Source organism: Hippopotamus amphibius, chromosome 9, assembly GCF_030028045.1.
Source record: "Hippopotamus amphibius kiboko isolate mHipAmp2 chromosome 9, mHipAmp2.hap2, whole genome shotgun sequence".
Lineage (NCBI taxonomy): Eukaryota > Metazoa > Chordata > Mammalia > Artiodactyla > Hippopotamidae > Hippopotamus > Hippopotamus amphibius.
In genome coordinates, this window is record NC_080194.1 from 83,303,107 (window position 1) to 83,325,168 (window position 22,062).

Genomic DNA, 22,062 nt, shown 5'->3' on the forward strand with positions numbered 1-22,062 from the left:
AATACCTTTGGCACCAAAGCTCCCGGCCAAGGTCCGTTCTCTTGGCTCCTTCTCTCCTGGTGGTGCCTGAAATTCAGTTTTTAAGCTGCTTCGCTCCTGCATACTGGAAGGCAGATGATCTCAGCCTGGCACACACAGAAGCCTCTCTCCTCCCCTGGCCCAGCTCTTCCTTCCTCCAGGCGGGGCCAAGCCACAGATGTGCGCTAATGAGAGCTTCTCTTTGTTTACAGGGTTTGGGATGCTCTGACAGACAATTACATCCCTTCACTCTCAGAAGACTGGAGGGACCCAAACATGGAGGCTCTGAATGGCAACAGCTCTGACACCGAGGTACCTCTCTGGGGCCCCCAACTTAACAGGGCTTGAGGAGCTGTGGATTCCAGTTAAAAAAGCATTCAGTAACTCAACAGTCTTCCTCATTATTTAACAAAGCTCAACATCATTGCTGGGAAGGTAGGATTTGTGGAGGAAGTGAAAAATAAGATGAAGTGGGGACATCAAGGGTATATGAGGTGATGGGAAGAATTGTAGCAAATGTAAATGCAGATCACTTCTACTGCTCATCTGTGTCCTACAACATGCAGAACAAGGTGGTCTGAAGTAAGAGAGGAGAGCGGGTGTCACAGGCTTCTTCTGTGTTCAAATAATGATGGTTAAAAAAAAAATCAGCATTTCCCATCTAAAGTGAACAATTCAATCCCATCAAAAACAGTATTGACAGACTTGTGACAAGCTCAGAGTTGGGGCCTAGATAACAGTGAGGTGGCCATGCAATGGGGAGGAATTCTTCATGAAACTCAATCAACCAGGCACTTACATGGCTGGACCTGAGTCACAGTCTGTGGTTACTGATACCAAAGAAGAAAGCAGCCTACAGGCTTCCGAAAAAATAAAGAGAATACTTATTTTGAGTTGACTTGCACAGGTTATGGAACATGACTTTTGAGAATATCCAAATTGCCCCTCCCAGCTGAGTATACAAACAGAAAGGTAAATCGTATAATGGCTCTGTCCTTGCTAAAAGTCTGCTTCTACCTTGCTTAGTCTTCTCGTTTCAGCTGTGAAGGAAACTTGACAATGTCTTATCAGGAAGGGCTGTCACAATCCTGTGGGTGCAGCAAATGAGGGTGGGGATGGATCTGATCTTCCTCAGGACTGAGGCCAAGGAAGAGCAAGGACCAGATTTCCCTTTACTAGGAGATATTTCTGCAGATCATTGCCCCAAATAGCACAGCATAGAGATCAGCAGTTGGCTGATTTGTTGAAAAGGTGGCTGTATATCCTTTTTAATTCTTCTAATAGTTAGCCATGCAAAATACTCAAAATCTCAAGGTTTCATTGACGGGGGCAGAATAGACCTTGAAACAAAGATTTGCTACCACCCTACTTAACATAGATGAGGGATGTCTCAGGTCCTGTTTTGAACTCACGAGCTCTTGTTTTCTCTTGCAGTTCTTATGTGGATAGTGTTTAGTACTTAGCCACAATGCAAAAGAGAAGATAGGCAATAATGGAATAAATCGTTACTGAAATGAAATCAGGTCCGTCATGGTGCAAAAGGCAGATTTCACTTTGTTATCTTCTATGCCACCTTTCCAACTCATTTTGTGGATTAAGCCAAAGGATATATGAGATAGCCTGCCTTTCAAAAGGACTCTATTTTATCCTCATTTGCAGATTTCCCTCAAGAGGGTTAATATTTCAGGGCAAACTGAATGACCCTGAGAAGGATGATCTTGAGCTCTACTCCTTGTAGAATTTTCTCCATTTAACCCACAGAAAAAAGGACACGGTTGCAAAAGTGGATGGATTAAGGGTCTTTTATTTCAGCTTCCTTTATTATCTGGATTCATTACAGTAGAAGCTCTTTTCACTTAGGTCAGTTTAAACGACTTGCTATGTAACCAGTGCTCTGTATTCCTTCTGTAAAACATGCCGACCGAACGCCCTTGGCATGTGGCATGCACACGGCTGGTTGGCTTCCCTCTAGCAAGTCTTCTTATCTCTTCTTCTACTTAGTTCATTACCAAGAATCAGTTATGTTTGTTCCCAAACCTGTTCATGCTTGTCCTTGTGACTGTAACTAATTTAATGAAGTATTATAAAAACTGTAGGGTTATGATTGCAAAGAGAGTCATTTTTGCTTTTATAAAATCAAAGTAACACATGTATGTAATTTTAAAAGTCAAATAATACTTTTAAAATAATATGAGACTTAACAAAAAATACAAACAGCAGTCTCTGACTTATCTTTCCTTGCTCCATAGAGGCAAACACTTTGATTTCTTTTAGCTGTTTCTTTTGGCAGGTATCTACAATTTTCTAAATAACACGTTTATGTTGCTATTTCTTTGATTATTTAAAATGAACAATTTTGGCTGTTATCCATTATGGAAGATAAGATTTAAGTCTTTTGCATGACTTCAAATACTCACACTTGGCCTTCCCCCTTGTCACCAATTTATAGTTAAATTGGTCTACATGTAACAGTATTACATGTGCCCACTAGTGTAACTGTGTAAATACTGTTTCTTGCTGAATCACGTAGTGTTCTATAAGAATATTTCCTCTCTTGTACAACTTCTTGTTTAACCTGGAGTGAAGAGTTGCCTTGGTTTTTCATTTGCTTAGTTTCCTGTATATCTATCATTAGTTCAACCCCAAACTATCAGTGAACTCTAAATCTCATAATATGTTTTCAAAAAATCAGATAAACTTTCAATTCAATTAAAAAAAAATCCAAACTGGTACCCTCCATCTTTCTGCTGTAAACCAGTCTGGTTTTACTCTAGATGCAGTACATAGCTGTTGTCCTGGGAATTCTTCTTGCCTCTCTCTCCTGTCCTCTGACTGCCATATTTTTATATTTCTGGGTATATTCCCTTGTTCTGGTGAAAAAAATTCAGTATATTCTTGGGAAAGGGTAGAGAGTAATATATTTGTTAGAATAGACGAGAATGTCTTTATTCTTCCATCATACACTTGATTGAGAGTTTGACTTGATAGAGTTAGTTTAGATTGCAGACGAATATATCCTCAGAATCGCAAAGGCATCATTCTCTTTTCTTCCAGCTTTCAGTTGCTATTAAGAAGCCCCAAATCCATTCTGATTCTTTGTCTTTTGCTTGTGACTCTCTTTTGGTTCTCTCTAGAAGCTTTTAAGATATTCTCTTTTTCCTTTCTCATTTCTTTTACAGTCATGTGGCTTAGAGTGAGCTTTATTTTTTCATTTGAGTAAATGATTCTCTGTGGGCCCTTTCGACCTGGAAGCTCATGACTTTAAATTGTGGCATGTTGTCTTGTTATTTCTCTGAAGACGAGTTATTTCCGTTTTCTGCCTCTATTGACATGATTATGTAGTTTTCTCCTTTATTATGTCAATGTGATGAATTACATGAATTGATTTTCAAGTGTTAAATCAACCTTGCATTCTTGAGATTAAACTAAATTTGGTCATGGTGTATGATTCTTTTTTTTCATTTTTTGGTTTTCTTTTTTTAATCACAAATCACAGCTTTACTGAAGGATAATTGGCATACAGGAAACAGCACGTGTTAAAGTGTGTAGTTTGATAGGTTTTGACATACGTATACGTCTGTGAAACCATCGCCGCAATCAAGATAGTGAGCATGTCTGCACGTGCATCACTCTTCCCTTTCACCCCCCAAACTTCAGACAGCCTGCTTCTGTCACCATAGATTAGTTTGCATTTTCTAGAATTTTGTATAAATGGAATTGTGCAGCATGTGCTCTTTTTTTCTCTGTTTTTTAAAACTCAGTGTAATCATCTAGATGTTCATCCATTTTATTGCATGTATCTACATTCATTCCTTTTCATTGCTAAGTAGTGTTCCATTATATGGATATACCATAATCTGCTTATTCATTCACCTGTTAATGGATATCTGGGTTGTTTCCAGCTTTTGAATATTGCAAATAAAGCATCTATGAACATTCTCGTGTAAGTCTTTTTGTGGACATATGTCTCTGTTTCTCTTGGGTAAAATCCTATGAGTGGAATATCTGGGTCATATTGTAAGTGTATGTTTCACTTTTTAAAGAACTGCCAAACTGTTTTCCAGTTTGAGAACTCTGATTATTCCACATCCTCACCATTGCTTGGTGTGGACAGCCTTTTTGATTTTAGTCATTCGAGTGGGTATATATAGTATCTTATTTTGATTTTAATTTGCATTTCCCTGGTAACAAATGATGTTGAGCATCTTTTCATGTGCTTATTCACAACCCATGCATATTCTTTGCTCAAATCTCCTGCCTGCTTTCTTAGTGGGCTGTTTGTGTTCTTAGTATAGAGTCATTAGAATTCCTCATGTTAAAAAGTAAAATGAGGCATATTACATTTTTGAGAGTTTATCTGAGCAAAAATATGTTCAAATCAGACAGTCCCAAACCCAAAGTGGTTAGGAGTGCCCCATCGACAGGAGTTAGAGGAAGGACTTTTACAGAGAAGAGGTGGAAGCAAAGGAAGGAAATGATCTGATTGGTTGTAGCTGGAGTGGTTGCATTATTTGGGAAAGCCTGGTTGGCTGTCCTTGAATGGTTGTCCTTTGGGTTGAGTTCGTAACCTTGAGGCATTAGAGGTTTAGGTTTGCTTAGGAGGCTCTTGAAGCATTAAAGTCATCTCAGTCTAATAGCCTCTTTGTTTAATTATTTTAACACACTTATTCTAGATGAAGTCCTTTGTCTGTTGTATGTTTTATGAATATTTTCTTTTTTTTTTAATAAACTTATTTATTTATTTATTGGCAGGCAGATTCTTAACCACTGTGCCACCAGGGAAGTCCCTGAATTCCATTTTTAATCTTCACAGGCTAGCAGTCTATAGTACCATCCTCCTAGCCTAAACAGAGAATATCCAAAATTGTAAATATTTCGTTCTGTTTCAACCAAGCAGAAAAACAGATTCTCAGGAAGGTGCTGCTTAGGCCTATGAATCAGATTTTTTTCCCCAAAAATCATTGAATTTAGATTACACTTTAAATGGATGAATTGTATGGAATGTTAATTATATCTCAATAAAGCTGTTTTTTTTTTCTCTTTAAAAAAAATAAGTTTATTTATTTATTTATTTATTTATTTATTTATTGGCTGTGTTGGGTCTTTGTTGCTGCATGTGGGCTTTTTGTTGCTGCATGTGGGCTTTCTCTAGTTGCGGAGAGCAAGGGCTACTCTTTGTTGTGGTGTGTGGGCTTCTCAGTGTGATGGCTTCTCTTGTTGCGGAGCACGGGCTCTAGGCACATGGGCTTCAGTAGTTGTGGCACATGGGCTCAATAGCTGTGGGTCACAGACTCGAGCGCAGGCTCAGTAGTTGTGGGTCACAGGCTTAGTTGCTCCGTGGCATGTGGGATATTCTAGGACCAGGGCTCAAACCCATGTCCCCTGCATTGGCTAGCAGATTCTTAAGCACTGTGCCACTAGGGAAGCCCACGAATATTTTTTTCTTATCTATAGATTACCTTTTAGTGTTATTAACAGTAAATTTGAAGAACAAATAATTTTAAATGTGATGCAGTCCAGTTTATTCATTTTTGTTTAATAGTTTGCACTTCTTGTGTAGTACTTAAGAAGTTGCCAAGCCCGGGATGGCTAAGATGTTTTCTTAAGTCTCCTAGAGGTTTTATAGTTTTAGCTTTTATATACTTTATGATCCATTTCAAGTTAGTTTCTGTATATGGTGTGAAGTTAAGGTCAGGGTTCATGTGTGTGGCTATCCAACTGTTCTAGTACAATTCATTGGAAGTACTATCCTTTCCATATTGAATTGTCTTGGCACCTTTGCTGACAATCAATTGACCTAAACATGTGGATCTATCTCTGAATTCTCTATTCTGTTTCATAATATATGTGTCTATCTTCATGCCAATACTATGCTGTATTCATTACTGTAGCTTTATATTAATGTTTTGACATAAAGCATAAGTCTTTCAACTTTGTTCTTTTTTTTTCAAAGTTACTTTGGCTATTTTAGGTCTTTTGCATTTCCATATAAATTTTGGAATCACCTGATCAATTTGTACAAAGAAACTTGCTGGAAATTCAACTGTGATTGTATTAAATCTGTAGATACATACAATCTATGTACAAATCTATGTACATACATAGATCAATGTTAATGTGATGAATTACACTAATTGATTTTCAAATATTAAACAAACCTTTCATTTTTAAGATAAATCTCACTTAGTTGTGATATATATCCTTTTTATATAATGTGGGATTTGATTTGTTAATATTTTATTAAGGATTTTGCATCTATGTTCACGAAGAATCTTTCTTTTTAATTTTCTTTTCTTGTAAAGTCATAAAATGAATTAGGAATTTTTCTTCTTCTATTTTCTGAAAGACTTTGTGTTATATTGGTGTTATTTCTTCCTTAAGTGTTTGATTGACTACATCAGTGAAACTATCTGGACCAGGGGTTTTCTCTGTGTAAGTTTTTGATTATAGATTCAATTCCTTTAATAGATATTGGACTCTTTAGAGTTGCCATTCTTCCTGAGATGATTTTGTAAATTGTGTTTTTCAAGGAATTTATTCATTTAATCTGTCATTGAATGTATTGACCACAAAGTTGTTTATGATATTCTGTTATTCTTTTAATGTTAGTAAGATCTATAGTGATGGTCCCTTTTTTATTATTGATAATGTTTTTAAAAAATAATTTTTAAAAATTATTTATTTATTTATTTAGTTGCACCAGGTATTAGTTGTGGCATGCGAACTCTTAGTTTTAACATGCATATGGCATCTAGTTCCCTGACCAGGGATTGAACCTGGGCCCCCTTGCATTGGGAGCATGGAATCCTAGCCAGTGCATCACCTGGGAAGTCCATTATTGATATCAGCGATTTGTGTTTCCTCCCTGCTTCTGTCCCTCTCCCTCACCCCCCTCTCATCAGTCTATTTATGGGTTTATCACTTTTATTAATCTTTCCAGAGAACCACTTTTGTTTTTTTTCCTGTGTTGTTTTTTCATTTTCTAGTTTGTTGATTTCTTCCCTTAACTTTATTGTATCCTCTTTGTACTTAAACTAGGGTTTTACTTCACCCTTCATTTTTTAAGCTTCTAAGGTGGGTGCTTAGGTCATATTATAAACTTAAAAAAATGATCTTAGCCCATTTGGGCTGCTATAACAAAACACCACAGACTGGATGGCTTATAAATAACAGAAATTTATTTCTCACACTGTGGAGACTGGATTTCCACGATCAAGGTGCCAGCATGGTTGATTCTGTTAAAGGGCCTCTTCCAGCTTGCAGACTGCCAACTTCTGGCTGTGTCTTCACAGGACGCATGGTTCAAAGGAGCTCTGTTGAGCCTCTTTTATAGGAATACAGCCCCATTCATGAGGGTTCCACCCTCCCCAGCACCTCCCCAAGGCCCCACCTCCTAATACCATCACATTGGGGGTTAGGATTTCAACATGAGTTTTAGGAGGACACAAACATTCAGACCATAGTAACAACATAAGCATCTTAAAACAATAAAATTTATTTTAAGCATTGCCTTAACTGAATCCCACAATATTGATGTGTTGTGTTTTCATTATCATTCAGTTCAAAATATTTTCCAGTTTTCTCTTGTGCTTTCTTCTTTGGCCCATGGGTTATTTATTTATTTATTTATATAAATTTATTTTTATTTATTTTTTGGTTGCATTGGGTCTTCATTGCTGTGCACAGGCTTTCTCTAGTTGCGGTGAGTGGGGGCTACTCTTCGTTGTGGTGTGTGGGCTTCTCATTGTGGTGGCTTCCCTTGTTGCGGAGCACAGGCTCTAGGCACTCAGGCTTCAGTAGTTGTGGCACGTGGGCTCACTAGTTGTGGCGCACGGGCTTAGTTGCTCCAAAGCATGTGGGATCTTCCTGACCCAGGGCTCAAACTTGTGTCCCCTGCATTGACAGGCAGATTCTTTTTTTTTTTTTTTTTTGGCATACGGGCTTAGTTGCTCCGTGGCATGTGGGATCTTCCTGGAGCTGGGATCAAACCCGTGACTTCTGCATTGGTAGGCGGATTCTTAACCACTGCGCCACCTAGGAAGCCCGACAGGCAGATTCTTAACCACTGCGCCACCAGGGAAGTCCTAGTGCATTAGCATTTAACATAACATTAATGTTTGTGATTAGGTGTACCATCTTGCATTTCTATTTGTTCCATCTGTGTTTTGTTATTGTAGTTGTTATTGTTGTTCCTCTGTTTCAGCTTCCCTGCTTTCTTTCAGGTTAATCAAATACCTTTTGGTATTCCATTTTATTTCCACCATTGCATTTTTAGTATAGTTATACCACTGGATTCTTAGTGTAGTATACTCTTTGTATAGAATACCCTTTTTTTAATGGGTGCTCTAGGGATTACATTCTGCATTATAAAGTTATCGTAGTCTATTTAGGGTTAATATTGTGCTACTTCACATAAAACATAAAGTACTTTCAAGACTGTAAGTCTATTCCCTCCATCCTTTGTGCTATTTTCATCATATATTTTACTTCAAGCTACATTGTATATCTACCAACACAAAGTTATATTTTTGCTTTAGACAGTTAGTTATCTTTTAGAAATTAAGAGAAGGAAAAACGATTGAAAAAATATTTACCCATGTATTTACCACTTTTGGTATTCAGATCCTTCCTGTAGATCTCATTTTCCATCATTTCCTTTGAGACCAAAAACTTTCTATAGTATTTCTTGTAGTGTAAGTCCACAGGTGACAGATTCTCTCAGCTTTCATTTATTTCATGTTTTCCCCTTCTTTCAAGGGCCAGAGTCTTACACTGACTGTGTCCAGTGCCTGGAAACAACTGGCTTATAGATTTTGTTCAGATTTGTAGTTGTACATGGCAGGAGGGGTAAGTCCAGTACTAGTGACTCTTTCAGGGCTGAAAGAGGCCATCTCTTCTGGTTTTACTTTTAGGAATTCCTTTGATTCAAGTGTTGGACTTAAACTGATCTCTGAACTTTTCCCCCTCCTGTTTTCTATCTACTTATTCTTTTTTATCCTGTGGGTGATTTTCTTAACCTTATCTTCAGTTCTTTTATTGAAAATTAAAATTTGCTGTCATATTTTTAATTTCTAAGAGCTCTCTTTTGTTTTTTGATTGATTTTAATAAATAGGTCATGTTTCAAGGAAGCAGTGTTTTCTTGTTATCCTCTGAGGACAGTACTGATAGGAAGGAGTTTCTTCTGCCCTCTGTGTTGCTTTTGATTGCCCTTTTCTATATATTTGCTTTAGTTTTCATCTTTCATGTTAGGAGTCTTCCTCAAATGTCTGACAATCTTTGTGCATATTTTCAGATTAAAAGTGATGCTGGAAAGCTGAGCTCTTTTCTGTGGGGGTAGGGCTTGTGTCCTGATGGATTACAGTGTAGAATGATCAGTAAGGACCTGACTATTTTGTTTGGAGACTCCAAATATTGCATATATCTGTAGGTCCTGTTTCTTGGGTGGTATCCCAGAAATGTATTGACCACAAAGTAGAGTCTTCCAATGTCTTGCTTGAGGAGAATAAGCTTGTCTGCCAACGTCCTTGAAGCCTAGTCAGGGAAGGAGGCTGGAGTATCTCTCTAGTTAGTCTGTAGATTTTCACTTAATCCCTACTTTTTGGTAAGATCCTTTACCTTCACTTTCAGGTGGCCTGGTGTCTCTGAGTTAGAGTCTGCCTCTTTCAACCTTCCCAAACTGTCCCCTCCCTTCACTGGAGAGTGAGATCTCAAGTCCTTTTAAGGGTGAGAGGACAGTGGTTGCCTTTCCACATGGGATGGGGTCTAACTGCTCCTGATGAAGAGTCCTGACAAATCCTTCTCTTTTTTTTAAAGGTTTTGATTGGAGTATAATTACTTTATACTGTTGTATCGACAAATCCTTCTTTCTTCAGCCCCACCTCTCACTGCCACCTGAAGTCTCCAATTCCTGAGCCTCTCAAACTCTTCAGTGTAAATCCCCTACTTTTGGAAGCTTCCTCCCGCAGGGTTCAGCTCTCTCTCGTCTTCTGGGTCAACATCTGCTTTCTAGCATTTCTTTTGCTGATGTCTTTTCTCCAGTTCTCTTTGTCCCTGTGGGATACTCTCTTCTGATCCCTTTACTCTCACTTCAGTAGAGTTTCAGGAGGAAGAGGAGATAACTGTGTGTGTCCAATCTCCTATGTACCTTCCTTCTTTTTTTCCCAAAGCCTTGAGTGTTTTTTTACTTTTAATTAATTAATTAATTAATTAATTTGTATTATTTTTCATTGCATTTGGTCTTTGTTGCTGCTCATGGGCTTTCTCTAGTTGTGGCGAGCTGGGCATCACTTTGTTGCAGTGCCCGGGCTTCTCAGTGTGGTGGCTTCTCTTGTTGTGGAGCACAGGCTCTAGGCACTCGGGCTTCAGTAGTTGCAGCATGTGGGCTCAATAGTTGTGGCTCGTGGGCTCTAGAGCACAGGCTCAGTAGTTGTGGCGCATGGGCTTAGCTGCTCTGCGGCATGTGGGATCTTCATGGAGCAGGGCTCAAACCCGTGTCCCCTGCATTGGCAGGTGGATTCTTAACCACTGTGCCACCAGGGAAGTCCCTGTACCTTCTTTCTATTATTACAAAAACAGAAATAGGAAACCATTTAAAGATTGTGTTGTGATATGGATGATGCAGGAAAGACTACATGAAATTCTACTCAAATACCCATCATGGAAGAAGAGGCCTTGGCCTTGTGTTAGGAGCCTGGTGAATGAATAAATGTACATTTATATTTTTAGGTCAAAATAATATGCTTGAGATGTGTATGTATGTGTGATTATTATTATTCACACGTCTCCACTTTTATGGAGTTTTTCAGTTAACTAACCTATTCTGTTCCTGACTGTGATGTACAAGACGGTCTCTTTTATTCCTGTAAATTTAATTGAGAGCAGATGGTGGTTCTCTTAGGTGAGAGCAAATGGGAGCCTAGGACAGTAAGTTACATCTTTCTGTTTCCCAGGTGAATAAGCAGCTCAGTTATCTGTGGAGGTGGGACTTAATCTAGGAGGTGGTAGGACTACAGTGCTCTCTTCTTCATTTCTTCTTTCAACAAATATTCATTGCCACGTGCTGTTTGCTGTGTTGTGGTTCATCTCCCTTTGGGAATATAGAAGCATGGAATTAACCCACAGAGATGGGATAGAGTTGCCCTTTCCTTAGGCTGGGTACATATTGGTGATTTGTTTCTCTTTCTCTTACTTTTTGACTGGAGGTGAAAATGTATCCTTATCTCTTACTTTTGGTCAAGAAGGCAACCAACCATGCGACACAATCATGGTAAGGGGAGGGAAATATTGTGCCGTAGAAATTCCCTTTCCTGTAAATGGAATCACCTGGAATGCTTTAACAAAAGACACTAGTCATTACTGGACACAAGAACCCAATGTAATTTTAATTCTCACTCAGACTCCTGTGCACCAAGATTTAGCTCTCATGGTCTCCAGAGAAGATTCTCTGCATTTACTTTCAAGCTTTAAGCAACCGTGTTACAGCCCTAAAGGCACTCCATTTACCAAAAGGTGGAGGAGGAAACAGCTTGATGGATAGTATGGCCAGACTCTTTTCTGGATCTCAGTCTTCTTTTCTCAGTTCTGGGAAGAAGTCCCAGGGAAGAATGATTCTTTTCTCGGAAGAGCCATAGTTCACTTCCATAGAATGGAGACAACTTGAAGTTTCAGTCTACAGAGAAATTCCACCCCAATCTGACAGCCTTCGTGTTGCCACGGAAGAGGCTAAAGAACTCCCTGCAGTAGTTTTTCTGCGTGTGTCACATATTAGGAATGAGTGTCCATACGCTCGTCCGTATACACGCGTGTATGAATATATATGACAAATGCTCTTATTGGTATATGTAAGTGCTCTCATTTTTCAAAAACCTTTCTCACTGTCAGTCCTTCCAGCTGTCCATACTCTGTACAAGACGCTGTCATGGGAACAGAGGGATGGGAGTGAGTTTGTAAACAGCATTGGAAGGAAAGAGGGCTTGTTGAGAAGTGATGGGAGCAGAACAGAGTCTATCTACTAGCTGGAGACAGAACGTGGGACCAGACTTAGAGAGGGTGAGGAGGATAAGGGAATCAGAACAAAGGCTACAGAGTGAGGAGAAAAGGAGAGGGACAGGGCAGACGCAGTGAAAGCAGAAGATGGCAGAGACCCACGTGCAGAAGAGGGAGGGAGCCAGGGCTTTCTTGGGAGTACTTTGTGCCTGCGTCTCTTATTTTATTTTATTATTTTATTTTCTTTTATTTTTTAGCGGCAGATTTCTGAGATCTGAGAATGTATGGGTTAGGTATATCTCCCACGATGCGAGGAACTCACGGTAACTTTCACAAGCTTGTAATTCATTTTCAAGTCTCATTTTACCCGCACCTGACAAATCAGGCCAGTAGGCTCTGTGCCAGAGGGGAGAGAAGGCTCCAACTAGGATTTCACCCATGCTTCCCTAATGTCTAAACAGCAAGAAGGGTCTATGCCTAAAAGCTCCCTCCCTGCCTTCACCAGGACCTCGGAGGGAGGACCTTGGGAAGCAGGGTGGTGTAGTTGAAAGATGCTGTATTAACAGCCAGTGAGGTAAACTCGCAAAAACTAGCCACATCTCAGAAAATGTAAATATTCCATTTTAAAAATAGAATTACTACGAAAAAAAATTCTGGTTATAGACTAATACTTGCTGTCAGGTGCTTATAGAAAATAATCCAAACAGAAAAGAAAACTTTGTTTCCCAGCATGAGCCTAACTTCTACCGCAGGACTTTCTAGCCCTAAGAAAGTTCTGCCATATGACAGTAGTTGTGAGCAAACCGTGGCTTCAGGAGTTTCCTTCTGCACAGAGGGGAGCTGCAGAAAGCAGGCGGGTACCACAGGTGGTGGACTTGGCAGAGAGAGGAGCATATGGGTTCGACAGCAGAAATAGATGTCACCATCTGGTATAAAAGCCCCTCAAATAATCCCATTACCTCCCTGTCCTACCCCTTATCCAGGTTGAGAACAGATGGCCTTTGAGCTATATTTGATTTTTTCTTTATGATATAGTCCTGGTTTTAAACAAATGTCGATAGAAGGTGTTGTATTTTGTTGGGGGTGGACTTCAAGGAAGAGGGGAGAATTTTCTGAGGATGGACTGCCTCTGACATGATTGCTTGGATTGGAACTGGAGTGTTTCCTGAGGGTGCTAATTAGAACAGGAAAAGTGTCATCCCCAGGAAAGAGGTAGATCAGCATGCCAGCTGTGGGTGTGCAAGTGAAATTGATTCCTGGATGAGAGGTGTCTGCAGAAAGATTTCCTGGAGGCACTTCTTGCCAGGCCCTAGATGACTTTCAAATGAGACTCCTGGACACAGGCAGCTTGTTAGGTGCTTTAGAGGCTTATCTTCTGCAGGACTTGAACATCAATACCAAACTATAAGCACTTCGACACAGTCAGTAAAGTCAGAAACGCTGTGAATACCTTGCTGGACTTCAACATCTAGAAATCTCGATGGTCGTGAGCTTTCAGAGCCTTGCTTGGGATGATGGAGTTTTGGAGATGCAGGGCAAATGTTTCAGGATTTGCTGTTGCTGTTGAGTTTGTTCTTTGGACCATGTGGTCAGGTTGCTCCGCGGCATGTCCCATGGAAGCTTGAGCACATCCTTTCATCAGCTATGACGCCGTGCCTAGATTCCAACGACAAAACGATGACATTTTCTCAAATTTTTAAAAGCATGATTATTGGGACGGTAACAACCCACCCCCTGTAAAAGGCCTAACAAAACCAAAATCTGGAAACCCATCCCCAGACTGAAATTCCTTATATAAACAAGCGTATCTTTGCTGCAGGAATTGGTTGCTGTTATTACTCACCTCGAGAAGGTTCCTTATTCATGTAAAGATGACCCATCTGTGGGTTAAAGAACAGTTCTGCTCCTTTTGGGTCAGAATGGCGCCAGCCACACATGCCTTATTATCTTTTTCTGACTAAGTTGTACCCAGTGAGGCATGCCGTGTGGACGGGGTACGCTTGGAATCGGATGGAACTCTGCGCACCTCTTCAGATTCTCTCTTTGCACGGTGGGCCGGAGTGGCCTCTGTCAGTGTCATCTATTCTAGAGATTGGAGAGCATCCTAGTTCAGCTGATGGTCAATCAGAATTCCATCCCCCCCCCCACGTCTTTCAGATCCATGAGAAAGAAGAGGAAGAGTTCAATGAAAAGAGTGAACGTGATTCTGGAATCATTGAAGAGCCTCTACTCACAGCAGATCAGGTATGAATCTCTCTCTCTCTCTCTCTCTCTCTCTCTCGGTTCTTAGGACTTTTAGTTCCTTTTAATCGAGAAAAGGTGTGACTACCTACTTGTCCCATCCCTTTAAGGCAGTAGAAAAATGTATGGTCTTGTGGTGGCTGTGTCATGACTTAGAGTGTCTTTGGTAAGGGATTTTACGTCTCTTTAAGCCTCAGTTTACCCACCTGCAGTAATTAGGAATGTAATTCCAGACGTACGTTGAATAGGGTTCGTGTTTGATAACAGCCAGAGGTGGCGCAGCACTCACTGCCTTCATTTTCTGCTAAGTCTCTTTATTGTAACTCATTGTACTTGGAATAAAGACACTTAAACAAGGGCCCCAAATACCTGTCTTCACAAGAGTAGAAATGGCAGATGAGGCTTCCAAGTGATGGATATCTTCTCATATTTCATAGAATGCTGAAAATGTTGAGCCTTCCAAAAGGAGTATTATAAACACTCATTCATTAAAAATAAAAGATACAGTGTTTCACATTTTATTGAGTTACTTATATTTTGGTTTTAATAATTTGTTGCTTAGGTTGCATACTTCTGGATCTCTGGATTCCGTATTCAACCTTTCAGTCAACAACTATTTATGGGCTCTTGTTTTGAACAGGCACGTTTCAAGTGTTTTCAGAGTGGTTCTGAAAAAGTTCCACCAGGAGCCTTTGGTGCCAGAAAGTGCTTTTCAGTAAAAGGAACTCTTTGATATCCACGGTAAAAGATGGGATATAAACAGATAAGGATCAAGAGATTGAAGGCAACCAGATTAAAAAGCATAGGCGCTAGCAGTTATTCTTGTGCATTTGGGGGGAGGGGGTAATACAATTCAGTGATACAAGTTCAATGATAACAACTCTGAGAGAAAGAGAAACTCAGCCATAGAATTCCAAAGAGGGGGTTGTGTCGTTTGCCTACTTTCCATGAATGGCCTTCAGTAGTCAAAAGCTAAGCGTCCCCTAAATTTATGAGTGGAGATGGGAAAGCTTGGAAATAAAATAGAAATTACTCCAAAGGAGGGGACCCTAAGTGCCTTTGTCTTTGATCCAGCCCAGCATAAAGGAACCCACTTCGAAGACCAGTGGCCTTGGAGCCGGAGCCCATCACAGCATCGAGAACAGACAATTATACAGATGCACTGTTCTGACCAGACCCATTGATGGCTCCTTTCAGAATTGGTCTTTGCTCATTTCCTTTTCTTTATGTGTAAACAGTTAATGTACCCACTGTTCAGGCTTATTCCTCTTGGTGGCTACCTAATTCTACTCTCTCTTCTAGGAGCTGTCCCCTACAAGAGTCTAGATTACAGCTGGGTTTCTCATCTATTTTCTGCTCTCCAGACCCTACCTATCCTTTTATTATGTCATTATCTTTATTTCCACTTGTTGGGCAGCCTTAGTTCCTGTCCAGGTGAATTCTAGAGGAAGAGCTGTTTTCCCAATTTGAGTTATCCTAGGAACACTTTGTTTTTTTTTTCCAGTCATAAGCATCATCACAATGAATGGATGGGATTTTGTGTTGGAGTTGGGTAGATAAAATATTTTCCCACTTAGAAAGAAAGTGCTCAGCAAATTGAAGTAAATGTTCCCTTCCAGGCAGCTGTGCTTCATTTCCTGAAAGAGCAGTTTATTTCCAATAAACCATTCATCTAAATGGTGTTCTTGGAAGAGGTTTGATATTAAATAGGGCTTTACATTAAAGGAAGAGTGTTTGTAAGCCTTCGGTCAGATCTATTTTTATTATTATTCAATATTTATTAGGTAACAATATTGCTTTAGGAATTTTACAGACAGCAAATTAGGAACACCCTTCACTGATCAGAGTTCAAGCTGGGATATCTCTGCAATAGAGAAGAGTGAGGGCTCTCTTGTGTTCCTTCTTCAGGTGATTGAGGAGATTGAGGAAATGATGCAGAACTCTCCAGACCCTGAGGAGGAAGAGGAGGTTCTGGAAGAGGAAGACGGGGGAGAAACCTCCTCCCAGGCAGACTCGGTCCTCCTGCGAGAGATGCAGGCCTTGACCCAGACCTTCAACAGCAACTGGTCCTACGAAGGTGAGGGTCCTGGGGGCGGGCTTGCCGAGGACGAACTCAGCTCTGCCAGTCAGGGCACGTGCTTCACCCGCCACTAACAGAACCTCGGATCTAGGCAGTTGGCAACACCTTTCTTACTGGACGTCAGGAGAGAAGTTAGTATTGGTGGGGGAGGAAGGCCACTGAGCAAAATTAAAATGATAAAATGACCTGCTGTATAGTACAGGAAACTCTACTTAATACTCTGTAGTGGCCTATATGGGAAAATTAAAAAAAAAAAAAAAAAGAATGCGTATATGTATATGTATATCTGATTCACTTTGCTGTACACCTGAAACTAACACAACATTGTATATCAACTATAATCCAATAAAAACTTTTTAAAAATGAAAAAAGTGGCAAAATGAACCAAAGAACAAGACTAAAGCAGAGTAAGTAGAGGAAATCTGAACCCACTATTCAAAATGATGCTACCATAAAATCAATGAAAAAAATCTACAAACGGCAATGATAATACTAGCTCATATTTTTGGAGAGCTTTGGAGTGCCAGGCCCTGTTCTAAAACTTTCCATGCATAATCTCATTTCATGCCCATACCAACCCCATTAGGACTGAGCTAACTGAGTTTCTGAGAGGGTAAGTGACTTGTTCGAGGCCACTGTTGGGGAAATATAATTAAGAAACAAAATCTCCTCCCCACCCAGAAAACCTCTCTACAGAAGTAGAGGAGAAAGAAAACAATTTTATGATTGAATAAGCATTCAGCCAGAATGTGATGCATGTCATCGTCAATCCACTAAAGGGACTGCAAAACAGGAAAGAAATCTCACCCGTGTCTACAGCTAACTGGACATAACCCATTCATTGAGTAAATCTTGTAATTTAGAGTCAGGTGACAAGGTGGGCCCCTGTTTTCTCTCTTGGTGATGACTTTTCAAAGCAGAGGCTCCCAGGTCCTTGAGGAAGCATATCTGAGTCCTGAGACTCACCAGTGGCGTATTTAGCCATTAAAATGATTGACATACATTAGAAAAGGACAGAGAAAGAGATTCTGAAAGAAAAGGAAGGTGAGGAAGAGGGGAAGTCTCTTCCCTTATTTTCAGCAGGGAGAATCAAGCCTCTTACTTGTAATGCGTCTTTGCCCCTATGCCACATTCAAGTCGTAAGGGGTGGAGCCAAAATTTGAAGCCAGGCAGGTTAACTGCAGAGTCCACACTCTTAATCTGTGTATCATATTAACTCTCTGACACAGGTTTGCAGTGATTATGATCCTGCAAAGAAAGAGGTGGGTGAAGCATGAAATTAAAAGATGTAGCGGCAGTGACAAAACCAAGTATACCATTCATCCATCTGTAGGGATAGTGGTAACCATGCTGTAGGAGGGACCGCATTCCCTGGGACTTATAAACAACAGAGAGGGAGGGTGGGCTGGTCAGGGCATAAAGGTCCAAACATGGACTGGAATCGTGGTGAAAATAGAAGCGTGATCTGAAGAAACGCATCCTCTAAGTAAAAGTCTGGCTGTGAAGAGCAGAGGCAGGGCGATGGCAGCAGAAGGAATCTGCTGGGAGGAATGAAGCGGGTTTGGCCCTGGTGCTGCATTCTCGGCCGCTCCAATCAGGCCATTCTCTGCCACACAAAGGTCCCACACATAGAACTGCTCAGCAAAAGACTTGGGAAAACAGCTGAAGTGCAGAGTGAAATGGCAAAAACAGAAGGAGGAGGACAGCTCCAAAAAGTGAAATAAAGGGGAAGGTTGAACTAAGTCAGCAAATACCCAGGCAGAGTAGGAACGGAAAGGGAAAGGAAAATGGATTCCGATGCAGAAGCAAAAGATGCCACTAGGAAGGGGCACATTGGAAAAGATGCTCCTGAATCTACTTTAGGTGAAGAAGTCTTAGGGGACAAGAATGTAAAATCAAGTGATCTGTGTCCTGCTTTCCCAGGTTCCCTTTCCTTTTCTCTGACAGTAGCAGATGACTCCGTACCCGCAAGCCAGGCTTCATGTTCTGTGCATGTTGTCCACCCTTCCACGTTTCATTTATTTTTGGACACGTGCACTTGAACACAGGACAGTAGGTGCAAAGGAGGCCTCAGATCACTCTGCCTATTTTGCAGTCAGCTGTGTCTTGATCAGGTCTTGGGAATAAATACCACTACTCTGTTGCTCTTTAGCACAGATGCCAAACCTCTTCTTCATGTTTGTTTGTTTGTTTTTTCCCTAATTCTTGACCCATTTCACATGAGGAATATTATAGAGACAGAGGAAAAATAGGGAGATGGAACAAGGGATCAAAAGCCACACATCTGTCCACCTGCATTTTTGTAGACAGAGTCCACAGGCCTCCCCGGGGGCTGTTTTTTCTCTCTCCTTTGTTTCCTCGAGATGACATTCTCTTTCACAGACGATAACCAGCCCTCCCTTCTGGACACGCCCTTAAGTTGTGAAGGTCATGGCCCTTTGAGGACTTTTGTGTGTGTCGGGGGTCTCCTCTGGACCTGTCAAGTGGCCAGGGCCCCAGGAGCCTCTCCCGTGGGCTGGGCTGAATGCAGTGACCCTGCAGGACGGTGTTCCCCTGCAGGGCTGAGGCACATGTCTGGGTCCAAGTTGACTGAGCTGCTGGACCAGGTGGAGGGTGCCATCCGAGACTTCTCAGAGGAGCTGGTGCAGCAGCTGGCCCGCCGGGATGAGCTGGAGTTCGAGAAGGAAGTGAAGAACTCCTTCATCACTGTGCTCATCGAGGTACAGAACAAGCAGAAGGAGCAGCGAGAACTGATGAAGAAGAGGAGGAAAGAGAAAGGGCTGAGCCTGCAGAGCAGCCGGTTAGAGAAGGGTAGCCAGATGCCTCTCAAGGTAAGAGGACAGCCCAGCATGAGGACCAGGTGCGCCCAAGCCTCCAAGCTCCCCATTGCAGGTCCCGGGACCAGCTCTGCCGTGGCCCCAGACAGATCTGTCCTGAGCTGTGACTGTGAGCAAGACGCCCTGGCAGGCAGCAGGGCCACAGGAGGGAGAAGAGCCCACCCGTGTCCTCGGCTGCCCCAGAGGATGCCTGATCTAACTGGGGGACACAGGATGTAGCACTAGAAAATGTGACTACGATGTGTGCTCTCTTAGGGAAGACCTAAGAAAGTGGGGTGAAGGCATTTAGGATGAGAGAAGTTGTGCCCTGGGACTCTGGGTGAGAATCCCTGCTACCAGCACCGCTTATAGTCCTGACTCATCTCATTAGGATGTCAGTAGGGTGTTTCAGGATTGAAAATTATGACATCTTATATCGACCTCATTCTTCTAACCAGTGGTTCTCAATCAGGCAAGCTCAGCAGAATCATCCAAGGAGCTTTTTCAAAATACCTTTTCCTGGGCTCTCTCCCAGACCTGCTGAATCAGGCCCAGGCATGTACATTTTGGAAAAAGCTTTCCTGATGAGGACAGTTGTTTTATGTCTGCCCTTCCTGATGGCTGGGCGTTTTGTTTTCTTCCCCGAGAAATTTCCATCATCATCTGTCCAAGTTTCCCTGCGCTGCTTTATTTTTCTGTTTACACAGTGGAGGCTGAAATGAGGAAAGCCAGGAGTTCTGGGGGGTCCTGTTGCCCAAGGGACTTACTCAGATAAGAGTCTTTGAGCCTCTGCTATTTCTTCTTGCAAAGCTCAGGCTGAAATTTTGGCCTGTCTCTTAGCCCAGGTCTTTACTTTCTAGTCACAGAACTGGCCGGGGCTCTGATCTGGGACAGTGTGGAAACTGACGGGTCTGGGTAGCTTAGGGAGGCCACAGGCATCCCGGGGCGATGAATACAAGCAGGAAGCACGTGCCCTTCTGAGTCTCGCTCTCCTCCCCCAGCGCTTCAGCATGGAAGGCATCTCCAACATCCTGCAGAGTGGCATCCGCCAGACTTTCGGTCCCTCAGGAACTGACAAGCAGGTACAACACATCTCCCTGCTCCCAGCTTCCTTCCCAGACTCTTGCAACTTGGTCTCCCCAACAGAGCGGTGGGGGGGGGGGGGGGGCGGGGGGGGAAATGGTGATTCACTAGATTCATCCCAGCACTGGGGCAGCTTGCAGGAGGGGATGTCCTAACAATTTCTTCCACTCTAAGGAAGAACAGATAGTGTCTTTTTATTTTATTTCTTTATTTTTTGGCTGTGTTGTGTCTTCATTGCTGCGTGCAGCCTTTCTCTACTTGTGGCGAGTGGGGGCTACTCTTTGTTGCTGTGCACGGGCTCTATGTGTGTGGGCTTCAGTAGTTGCAGCATGTGCGTTCAGTAGTTGTGGCGCATGGGCTTAGTTGCTCCATAGCATGTGGGATCTTCCCCAACCAGGAATCGAACCCATGTCCTCTGCATTGGCAGGTGGATTCTTAACCACTGCACCACCAGGGAAGCCCAGAAAGTGTTTTTTAAAGGAGAACAGTTTTTTGAGCTTTAATATTAGAGGGCCTGGATAAAATTTGAAACTCAGCACTACTTGTAGACCTATGAGTTCAGTTGTTTTCAGAACAAAATGCATTAAAGGGGAATCCACTTCATGAAAGATCCCATCCAAGAGCTTAATTAGCTCTGCCACACTGGGCCACCAGCTGAGCCAGTCCCACCAAGACTGCCTCTTCAGCTGCCCTGTTTACTGTAACCTGTGCTGCGGGGTCTCCTGTTTAGCTCCATTCAGTCAATCACTTGCCTGAGAAGTGGCTTGCATTTCTGGCTCTCAGGTGTCTGCTGTGTGCTAGGTTGTGTTGCTTAGCGCAGTACAAAGATGAGTAAGTCCTGATCCTGCCTTCATGGAGTGCATAGCCTAACAAAGAAGACCGCGTGTCAATAGACACCTTTGAGATTGTGCACAAAAACTGTATGTTTTAGACATATTTGTAGCTGAATCCTAAGTGTTAGAATTCTGGAACTGCAGCCTGGGAAGAGATTTTAGGAACATCTAACTTAGTCCCCCGAGTTGACAGTGGTGAGAACTAAGGCCCAGAGAGAGTAGGCATTTCCCCAAGGCCATGCTGCTAGTGGCAGGGCCAGGACTGAAACACAAGCCTCTTGGTCTAGAGCTGTTCTCACTCACGACCCCAGGCTTCCTGAGAACCTTCCAGGTCTCTCTGGCCTGTGTTCGGCCTGTGTTCTTTGATATCCCACTGGACCTGAAGATGATTTTGTTGTAGGAGCACCTTGTCTCCAGCAGAGGGCGCAAACCCAACATCCCAGACTCAGGGTTGGGTGGAGGTTTTCTCACCGGTCATTTTGACGAAAGAGAAACCATTCATTCTCAAGTTACACTGCAGAGGATAGGAAAATATCATCCCGTGTTAGCATATTCTCTGCTTTCAGCTCGGAGGATAAAAACCTCACCAGGATTCCTAAATAATCAAAAAATTTCTCGTGTCAGAAGAATACATTAGTTGGAGTGGAGGGACAGTTTTCCGGGCTAATACGGTGTAAAGTCTTACTTTTAAAGAGACATTTTCCAAAGATGGGGAAAAGGTCCTGAAACAATGGTGCACACATTATCATGGGTGTTATTGAAAACATCAAATTTGATGGAGCATATTTTTTAGAGAAAAGCCCAGTCCCCTTGCAAGTTGTCAATCGTGTCTCAGCCCCAAAGGACTGGGCTTCTGTCTCATGGGCCTCACGCCCTGTTTGTCTCCTAGTACCTGAACACGGTCATCCCTTATGAGAAGAAGGCCTCTCCCCCGTCGGTGGAAGACCTCCAGATGCTGACAAACAGTGAGTTCCTCCCATTCTCAGCGAGACCAGCTGCCCAGCT

The 22,062-nt window shown here is 42.0% G+C and overlaps 1 protein-coding gene across 1 annotated transcript in view; it reads left to right on the top strand.

Moving 5' to 3' along the window:
• FEZ1 (fasciculation and elongation protein zeta 1) overlaps positions 1 to 22,062 on the top strand; it is a 41,504-nt gene that overhangs the window by 12,653 nt on the left and 6,789 nt on the right. Inside the window, exons 3-8 of the mRNA XM_057749804.1 lie at positions 231 to 330; positions 14,162 to 14,248; positions 16,154 to 16,322; positions 18,885 to 19,156; positions 20,143 to 20,223; positions 21,947 to 22,022. Of these exons, the coding sequence (XP_057605787.1) occupies positions 231 to 330; positions 14,162 to 14,248; positions 16,154 to 16,322; positions 18,885 to 19,156; positions 20,143 to 20,223; positions 21,947 to 22,022 (785 nt within the window). The remainder of the gene's footprint in view (positions 1 to 230; positions 331 to 14,161; positions 14,249 to 16,153; positions 16,323 to 18,884; positions 19,157 to 20,142; positions 20,224 to 21,946; positions 22,023 to 22,062) is intronic.